Below are 9,619 nucleotides of genomic sequence, written 5' to 3' on the forward strand. Positions count from 1 at the left end.
AGAGACCAACACAGGCATCTTTCACTATAAAAACCAAATCTTTTATGTAAAAAATAAACCTAAACAAAACCCACAACCCCCGCTGCCATGCTGTGACAATACAAAAGGCCGAGTCCCCAAACACCATGAAAACAGAGTCGTTGGATCCAAATATATATAAACTGCTGAGTGACGAGATTGGAAATAGCACCTTGCTGGTTCCCCAGACTGACCCTGTGCCCCAAACCCACCACCTGTGCTCCAAGCCCAGGGACACCCCAGGCTCTGCCTGCCAGACAGATCAGGAGCCCCATCCTCAGCCCTGGGAGCCAGGGACCCCCCACCTGTTGCAGCAGCCCCCCCACTGCACCCCCAGAGCAGGAGCCCCTCAGCCCCTGCTGTCCAGAGTGTGGGGTCTGGTGGCACTGAGCAGCAATCCCCAGGACAGGGTGGGCAGAAGGGGGTCTCCAAAATCCAATCTCAAACCGGTATTGAGAGAAAAAAACACTTTTCTGTCTGCGCTGCAGGGTCAAGTAACGAAAAGAAACAAAAAAGGGGCAGGGGAAGGAACGGGGAATGAGCAGGAGCTGCATCCTGAGCCCTCCCAGGAGCTGGCAACGCTCCTCCTGCAGCGCCTGCCCGAGTGCCCCCCGGCCCCGAAGCGGAGTGAACACGGTCCCTGTGCTGTCCCCTCGCCGCTCTCAGTGCTCAGTGCCGGAGCAGGCGGAGTGTGCCGGCTCGGGGGAAGCGGAGCCGGGGCTCGCAGCCGGCTGGGCGGCGCCCGAGGGCGGGCGGATCTTCCCCAGGAGCCGGGCAGGGAGAGGCGGAGGGGTGCGAGGGCCGGGGGAGCCTCTTCACTTGGCTGGTTTGGTGATGATGCGAGTGGAGAAGTCAAAGAGGTCCTTGTTGATTTTCCGGAGGTTGCTCACCTCCTCCTCCAGCTCGCTCACCTGGATCGTCAGGTGCTCCTGGTCTCCCACCAGGTTCTGTGACACCAAAACACAACAGACAAGTGTCAGGGCCTCAGCTCTGACAGGCACAGGCTGCTGCTCCTTCCCCAGCAGTAAACGCCAAACCCTTCAGTCCCCTCCCTGCTCCTCAAAGTGCAGCCCCTCCTGCCTATGTCACCAGGAGATTTTAGGGCTCTTTTCCCTTGTTCCAACTTGCTCAGGGCCTCATGAGTCAGATCAGCTGACAAGGATCCCCCTCAAGGGGTCAGTCCCCAGTTCCCAGCCTGAGAGCAGCTCTCACCTTTTCCCTCGTCGAGTACATCTGCGAGTACATCCTCTCTGCCTTCTCCAGGTAGCTCTGCCCAGGCTCCTGCAGGGACCAGAACGGAGGGGTTGGCAGAGCAGACACAGACCCTCTCCCCGTGCCCCTGGACTGGGTTCCTCATGGGAGGGGATCCATCCTGCTGTCCCCTCTGTCAGGCAAACAGCCCCTTGGCCTGCTGCCACCATCCAACAGGGAGCTTATCCATCAGGACTGTCACTGTCACTCGCCCAGAGGCACACGCTGGCAAAAGGGAGCAGCTCTGGGACCAGTGGCAGAGAGGCTGGGCTGGGTGGGGTGTGACCCTCCCTGCCATGCTGGGACCAAAGGTGGGACAGCAGAGCCAGCCCACGCTGCAGCACGGGGCCGGGAGGACAAATGACTGCAGCAGCCAGGACGGGGAGGAGGCAGCAGGGAGCAGGAGAGGGTTTCACCAGCTGGAGGAGAAGCTTTGCTCAGGCACAACGGCTGTGTGTCCCCCTCCCCACAGCCCCAGTACCTGCTGGTGCAGCCCCAGGCGCAGCGTCACCCCCTCGGCGCCCGGCTCGTCGCTGCTCTCGGTGCCGTGCAGGTGCCTGCTGAACTTGGGCAGGGGCACGCTGGGCTTCCCGTCGGGGTTGAACATGTTGGCAGGGGCCAGCACGATGAAGGCGTTTGTCACTGGACCTGTGTTGGGGCAGAGGGGACAGCTCAGGCTGGACCCTGGTGGGTTTGAGGGGCAGCCCTGAGAACAGTGAGTGTGACCCTGGCACAGGCAGTGGCCAGGACTCCCCACCCTCCCCAGCAGCTTTCCAGGCTGGTTGGGACCCCCAGGGGACCCCCCACCCTGAGCTGCCATCCATCAGCAGCTCTGTGCTGCCATGATCCGTGGCAGAGCTGATGAGCGCGTTAATTACTGCATTGTGTTAATTACTGCACTTGCCCACGGCTGCTGCCGCCCCCTCCCAGCTGCTGCTGTGAGCTCCCACCCTGTGTCCCCCACGCCCTGTCAGGCACAGCAGCCCCCAGCCCCCTCCAGCAGGCAGGGCAGCTCAGCCACTGCTTCCCCAGCCCAACCATCCATTTCCCCTGGCCAAAGGCAAGGTGAGGGTGGTCCACATGCACCTGAGCAGGGCTGCCAGTGCCCTGCAGAAGGGTGCAGGGTGAGGGAGGGGACATGGCGGGGCCTAGGGAGGCTCAGAGCTGCTGCAGGATTTTGGTCTCTGCAGAGCAGACAGACACAAGCAGCTCTGACATGGATGACAGGGCTCTGTCATCACCATCGACCCCTCCAGAGCCTGCTCCTAAATCTGATCCTCCCAGGATTCAAGGTTGGGTCCCACTCAGCTCTGCTGAGTGCCTGGCCCCAAAGCTGTTCCTGGCCAGCTCTGATGGCTTCACTCCCTCCTTAAAGACCAGACAATTGTGCTCCTGAAGCAAGTGCCCATCAGTGACATTCCCACTGCACTGGCAGCTCAGGGAGCAGCTCAAGAGGAAAGGTGGAGAGGTGAAAATCTCAGGAGTGAACTCAAGAGTTCCCCAAACCTGGTCACCACCTGGGCACAGCCCCCACAGCCACTCTGGCACCCCAGTGCAGGTGCAAGTCCTGTACCAGATCACCTTGCTCCAAGGCCTGGGGCAGCCTGGGCATGGAGACCAGCTTTAGCTGGGGGGAAACAAATGACCCAGCTGCCAAGAGAGAGCTGCCAGCTGCACACATCAGCCAGAGCATCCCGGGATGGCCTTGAGGGGGAGCCCTCAGGAATGCTCTGTGTTTACAGGACAAGGATGGAGCTCGTGTGACTCGATGGGAATTGAGGCCGGGAGGGATCTGGGGGCAGCACTGGCTCCCAGCCTCATCCCACAGCTCTCCTGCTTCACCCTGGAGTGGTGGCAGCCACACAGAGTGACCCTGCCTCGCCAGCACTGCCACAGCTCATTACCCAGGAGCAGCAGCCTGACTTCTCAAAGTCCACCCGCTCTGCCCCTGCCAAGGACAAGCCACCCTTGGTGACACAGCCCCCACACCAGCCTGCTTGCCTGGCCCTGAGCAACACTGCAGCTCCTCGGATTTATCTGCAGCAGTGTTGAGGGGAGGGCAGTGGGTCCTGTGTGCCCCCAGCCACCCCCGTGCCCAGCAAGCAGAGGGACAGCACTGGGCCAGAGGCTGCTGTCACATCACCATGTCAGAGCCCTGTCACCTCTGCCTTGGGGAGGCAGCAGGACACACTGGAGGGGCAGCAGGGACAGACCTTGCTGGGGGGCTCAGGCCTCTGCTCAGAGAGGCCAAGGGGGGACAGGGATCCACGAGAGGGGGCTGGGTTGGGGCAGCAGATTCCCCCACACTGGGAGGCTGCAGGGCCCCGTGGGGACTCCAGACCCAGGGCACAGCTCAGGGGTGCTGGACTCCCAGCCTGTTCCTGAGCACACACAGCACACAGCAGTCATGCCAGTGCCCAGGCTGCCAGGGAAACCAAATCCCTGCCCACAGCAGCAGAGTGCCAGCAGAGCACCCACAGCTTGGGGTCAGCCTGGTCCTGCTCCTCCTGGGAAGAGCCTGGACTGTCCACTCCTCCCTGCAGCCTCAGGAGGACTCCAATGCCCGGCTCACAGCCAAAGCCTGGCCCCCCCTCCTGGGATGACTCACAGCTCCATTTTGTTTTCACCCTCTAGTGCCAGCGGCGCCAGGCTGGATGGGCACTGCAGTGGGTCCCAATTAGGGATGCTCCTTGGCAGCCAAAGGGAAGAGGAAAAGGGTCTGCAGGCAGCCTGGCTTCCAGAGACTGCCCTGAGGCAGCAGCTCAATCACCACAGAGGAACAGGGACTGGCTGTCCCCCTTGGAAGGACTTGGCTGTCCCCAGGGCAGCCCCACTGGTCACTGCGGCACCAGGGGCCAGGAACCACCACAGCTGGGGGAGTAACACAGTTAACAACAGGAGGGGTAAATCCCCCACTGCTCTGAGGCACCCAACTGCTGCTCCTGCAATTTACTGGAGCCATCAGACTGAAATCCCAGACAGCTGCTCATATGGGATTCACTGCAGGCCCCATGAGCTCACTGCCGGGGTCACAGAGCTGTCTCCCCTGCAGACACAGCTGGGGTGTATGTGGGGTGACTGTTCCCTTGGGAAAACAAGGAGGAGGATCCTGTGTGGCCTCAGCGACAGGGTGAAATCCATGACTCACTCCTGACAGTGCACAGGGGGTTGTTAACACACGGGGCAAGGTCACGGCACCGCTCCAGACAGCCAAGGCTCCCTCCAACGCCTCTGCCCTTCCCAGGCCGTGAAGCAAGGGGCAGAACCACACCTGGAGTGCCCAGGGCAGCACAGGTAGGACAGCAGCAGCCTCTGGCAGTGAGGATCCTGGAGATAAGGACATTCCTACCTTTGTGATTCATCGTCTTCAGGCACTGCTTGCTCTGGATGTCCCAGAGCCGGACGGTTTCGTCGTGAGAGCCCGAGAGCAGGAGGCTGCCATCTGTGGAGACTGACAGACACGTCACCTGGTTCCTGGAATGGGGAAGAGGATGTTTAAACTCAGCATGACCCCAGGACTGCCAGAAGCTGGTGAGGTGGGCAGATGGTGGCTGGCAGGTGTGTCTGGCTCCTCACCTGTGCCCTTTAAAGACCTTCCCGTTCTCCCGTTCTGTCTGGAAGGTCCGGTCCCTCTGAACTGGCTGCAGAAATGAAGGAAGGGAAAGGGGTTAAAATTCAGGAAGGCTGAATCCAGCAGGTTCATCACCATGTCTGGCGAGGCCAGAGGAGACAGAGAGGAACCAGGCCCTCCCATGCCCGGGCAGGTCACACCAGTCCCAGCAGGGAGGTGACAGTGGCTCGGGGTGACAGGGCACACCTGCACCCCACACACTCACCCAGGCACAGAGGTCGACCTGGAAGATGGAGCCATCCATGCCCCCACAGAACATGTGGTACTCAGAGAGGTCCAGAGTCACAGCCATGATCCCCACGTCGAAGAGCACGGAAAGCAGGAGCTCCCCAGATGAGATTTCCCAGAGCTGGAGTGAGAGGGGACAGGAGAATCAGGGGTGAGAATGTTAATGTCAGGATTAGAGGAACACTGACATCCTGGAATCCCACCCTGGCATTCCCTCCTGGCTGTGGCTGGGAAACTGAGTCCAAGGCAGAACCAAGGCAGCACCCAGGGTCAGCCTCTCTGTGAGCAGGAGAGAATTTTCCCAGGCAACTTCAAAACAGCTCTGAACCCTGTCTGTGGCCATCCTGCCCCCAGGGCATCCCCCGCCCCACAGGCTCCAGCCTGCTCTGCTCCCTGTGGACATCAGCAATGGAAAACAGAGGAGCTGACCCTGACATTCCCAGGACAACAGGGACTGCAGCAGTCCAGCCTGGGGGCAGGGGCAGAGAAACTGCTGTTGTTGGAGAGGCAGAGCTCAGGTCTGGCAGCTCTGAGTCATTGCAGAGACAGCCAAGAAATTAAGCCACTGCAACCCAGCAAAGCTTGGGGACAGCTTGGGGACAGGGACAGCTTCCTGCTGCCTGGCAGGAGCCCGGCTGTGACCCCACAGGGTCTGAAATGAGCCTCACCTTGGCTGTCTGGTCGAGGGAGGCGGTGGCAGCCCGTGCCAGGGGCCCCCCGAAGCCGCAGCACAGGTCGGTGATGGGGAGGCTGTGCCGGGACCACACGTGCCGGGGGTCAGGGATCTGGGAGGGCTCTGCCTGCAGCACGCTGTGGGGAGAGCAGAGACAGGCAGGTCAGCCAGGACAGAGCCCCACGGGGAGCTGGGCCAGGCTCTGATCCCACTGGGAACGCCTCTCCTGGCTGCAGGGACCAGGTGGGACACAGGAGCCATGGCACACGGACACAGAGGCTGAGATCCCCATCCCACAGGGACAAAGACCCTGGGTAAAGGGCACAGTCCCCTCTGTGTCACCCAGGGAAAGAATTCAGAACCTGCCTGTTCCCAAGAAGCCCAGGTGAGACCCCAAGGAAAGGCTCCCTGCCTGCCAGGAGGGCACAGAGGCAGCTGTGGGCTCAGAGGGATCTCCTGCTCCAAAATCCCTGTGCCCCCTTACTTGTAGAGGTTCCACACCAGGGCCAGGCAGTCCTTGGCCCCTGAGAGGAAGTGGCTGCTGTCATCAGTGAAGCAGAGGCACGTGAGGTCCTGGTAGTGTCGGTTCAGGATGGCCAGGAGGTTCCCGTTGGACACCTGCAGAGAGGGGAAGGGCAGGAGGGAGCCAAGGATGTCCTGGGATCACCTGCCCTTGGTACAGTGAGGGGAGAAGGGTGGGTTCTGCTGCCCACATGAGCCTGTTGGCACCTCGGGGCAGTGACTGACACCACTGAGGTGCAGCTGGAGCCACAGCCTGCACTCAGGGCCACAGGGACACTCAGCACACGGCTGGAAGAGGTCCTGGCACATCAAACTGGAGCCCAGTGATGCCAGAGCTGCTCCTCTGGTCAAGTCACAAGCGTGCAGTAAAGATTTCTTGTTCACCCTTAATATTCATATCACTTCTCCCCTGCTCCCACAGGTCCTCAGGAGGTGGCAGTGGGGTTGTGACACTGCAGGACAGCCCAGGGGTGGCTCCTGGTCCTGGGCCAGCAGAGGCTTTAGGCTGGACAAGGAATTCCCCAAGCCTGGAGCCTTTCTTATTAAAAGCCACACTGCAGATGGGGAGGGAACCAAGAAGAGAAAAAGCCTCAAATAAAATAAGAGTCTGCTTCTTCTCATGATCTGAATTACACCAAAAAATCAAACCAAACCTCAGTTCAAGGGGTTTCACAGTCAGCACAACACCCAGCTCTGGGGGCTGGCTCCAGCTCCATGATGGTTTCCATGGAGCCTCTCCAACGTGCCAGGGGGACAGTGCCATGCTCTGGAACACATCTGGGTGACAGGAGCTGGAGCAGGGCCCAGCTGGGAGCAGCACAGGCTCCCACTGCAGGCTCAGCCTCAGGGGATTTTTAAGCTACAATCACACTGGTACAAATAAACCCAGACGGGTGTAGGTAGAGCCACTCACACCATGAGGCATGGGGAGCTCTCCAGGTGAGGCATCCTGGGGTTTAATCCTGGGCTCAGGACAAGACACTGCTTTTATTTGCTCAGTGGTGTGCTGGGAACGCAGCGTAATCCCAAGTTAATCCAGCAGTAATTAACCAGCAGGACAATGACCAGAGCACAGCAGGGGCACTCTGGGCACACACAAATACACAGTGGGAGAATCACTGAAGGAAAACCAGGCCCTGTGCTGCTGCCTGTGGGAGCAGTGCCTGACCCCTCAGAGATGCCTGGAAAGAGGAGAAGGAGGCAGAGTGAAGCCTCTCCCTGAATTCCCCCCACTCCCACTCCAACAAGCTGCCCCACGGGCTGCAGGCAGCACAGCCTCTACCCCAGGATCAGGATTTAGGGACATTTGAGGGATGGGGACGCTCCCTGACAGCGCAGGGTGTGAGCCTGCGTGGCCCCAGGTGCCCAGCACCCCGTACCTCCCACAGGTAGATGCTCTCAGCAACGCCTGCCAGGATGTAGAGCCCGTTGGGAGAGGCTGTCAGGCAGGTCACAGGCCCGGGACAGATGATCTTCTGCTGCAGCTGGTCCTGGGACAGAGAGAGCACAGCGAGGGCTCACAGGGGGCTGCAAGCAGGGCCCCCCAACATGGGGGCTCTGGGGGTCTCTGGGAAGAGAGGGATGGGGAGGTCTCTGTGGAGAGAGGGGCCATGGGGAGGGGTCTCTGTGGGGAGAGGAGCCATGGGAGGGTCTGATCTGGATTTGGGTGGTCTCTGTGGAGAGAGGGGCCATGGGGAGGGGTCTCTGTGGAGAGAGGGGCCATGGGGGGTCTGACCTGGATTTAGGAGGTCTCTGTGGAGAGAGAGGCCATGGGGAGGGGTCTGACCTGAATTTGGGGGGCTCTGTGGGGAGAGGAGCCATGAGGGGGTCTGACCTGGATTTGGGGGGGGCTCTGCAGAGAGGAGCCATGAGGGGGTCTCTGTGGAGAGAGGGGCCGTGGGGGGGTCTGACCTGGATTTGGGGGGGCTCTGTGGAGAGAGAGGCTATGGGGGGCTCTGTGGAGAGAGAGGCCATGGGGAGGGGTCTCTGTGGAGAGAGGGGCCATGAGGGGGTCTGACCTGGATTTAGGGGGGCTCTGTGGAGAGAGGGGCCATGGGGGGGGTCTGACCTGGATTTGGGGGGGGTCTCTGTGGGGAGAGGGGCCATGAGGGGGTCTGACCTGAATTTGGGGTGGCTCTGTGGGGAGAGGAGCCATGGGGGGTCTGACCTGGATTTGGGGGGGCTCTGTGATCGGAGTGGCTCCCCACCACAGGGCCGGGGGGTGCTCAGGAGGGGTGGCCCCGTCACATCCCCCACGGGGCCCGGAGTCCCCCCGCGAGGCCCGGGGGCGTCCCCCGAGCCGAGGCCGCCCGGGCCCGCCCGCCCGCCGCGCCGGTACCTTCCTCTGGAGCTCCCAGACGTTGATGTAGCTCTTGCCGAGCTGGGCCCCCAGCAGGTGCTCGCCGCCCAGCAGCGCCAGCCCGCGTGGGCCGCTGTTGCCGCCGCGGTAGCCGGGCAGGGCCGAGCCCGAGTGCAGCTCCCAGACCGAGCAGTTGCAGAGCGGCCCCGCCGCGTCCGACACCAGCGCCACCTCCATGGGCGCCGCCATCTTCGCGGTCCGCCAGGGCCACAGAGAGCGCGGCCGCGGCCCAGAGCGCCGCCTCCCCCGCCGGGCGCCGACCAATCAGCGGCGGCGCCGCCGCGGCCGCGCGGGGCGGGAGCTGCGCACGCGGCAGGAAGCTCAGCAGGGCCCGCCCCGGTCGGGGCTGGATGGGTGACCGGGGACGCCGCGTGTGCACATGGGGACCCCAGGGACCCCCCACGGGGTTATGGGGGCACCCTGTGGAGACCCCAAAACCTCCACGGCCCCATAGGGACCCCAGGGACACCCCACGGAGTTATGGGGACCCTGTGGAGACCCCAAACATCCACAGCCCCATGGGAACTGGGACCCCTTGGACACCCCACAGGGTTATTGGGGACCCCGTGGAGACCCCAAAACTTCCACAGCCCCACAAGGACCCCAATGATATCCCATAGACATCCCACAGGGTTATGGGGACCCTGTGGAGACCCCAAAACCGCCACAGCCCCAAAGGGACCCCATGGATACCTCCCAGCTCTATGGGCACCCTGTGGGTACCCCATAACCTATGGACCCTCACAGGGACCCCATGGACACCCCAAGTCCATAAGGAAATCCTATGGATACCCCACAGCCCTGTGGGCTCCCCCAGGGCAAGAAACCCCAAACAACACAACTTTTTTTTTTTTTTTTAATATTTCTTCACTTTACAGGGTTACAATTGTCTTAAATATTCTGACGTTTAAATACAATCTGTATAATAATGTTATTA

General features: G+C 61.4%; 1 protein-coding gene across 1 annotated transcript; it reads right to left on the reverse strand.

The window, feature by feature from the left end:
• Positions 1-19: 19 nt before the first annotated feature.
• WDR18 (WD repeat domain 18) lies at positions 20-8,918 on the reverse strand. The gene is made up of 10 exons (XM_064396145.1): positions 8,662-8,918; positions 7,703-7,813; positions 6,286-6,419; positions 5,797-5,938; positions 5,106-5,249; positions 4,846-4,910; positions 4,619-4,743; positions 1,751-1,917; positions 1,231-1,299; positions 20-965 (listed from the first exon to the last, which is right to left on the reverse strand). Exons 1-10 carry the CDS (start codon positions 8,869-8,871, stop codon positions 834-836), a joined length of 1,299 nt encoding a protein of 432 aa, XP_064252215.1. The 5' UTR covers positions 8,872-8,918; the 3' UTR covers positions 20-833.
• Between the last annotated feature and the right edge of the window lie 701 nt (positions 8,919-9,619).

The sequence above is a fragment of the Passer domesticus genome, chromosome 21 (assembly GCF_036417665.1).
Source record: "Passer domesticus isolate bPasDom1 chromosome 21, bPasDom1.hap1, whole genome shotgun sequence".
NCBI classification, from domain to species: Eukaryota; Metazoa; Chordata; class Aves; order Passeriformes; family Passeridae; genus Passer; species Passer domesticus.

Bases quoted from the DNA above. Each gene is read 5' to 3' on its own strand.
- WDR18 (XM_064396145.1), bottom strand. From the start codon at position 8,871: ATGGCGGCGCCCATGGAGGTGGCGCTGGTGTCGGACGCGGCGGGGCCG. The intron at 6,420-7,702 runs GTACGGGGTGCT...CCCTCTCTGCAG, and splicing joins AGAGCATCTACCTGTGGGAG to GTGTCCAACGGGAACCTCCT. The intron at 5,939-6,285 runs GTAAGGGGGCAC...CTCTCCCCACAG, and splicing joins CTGGTGTGGAACCTCTACAA to CGTGCTGCAGGCAGAGCCCT.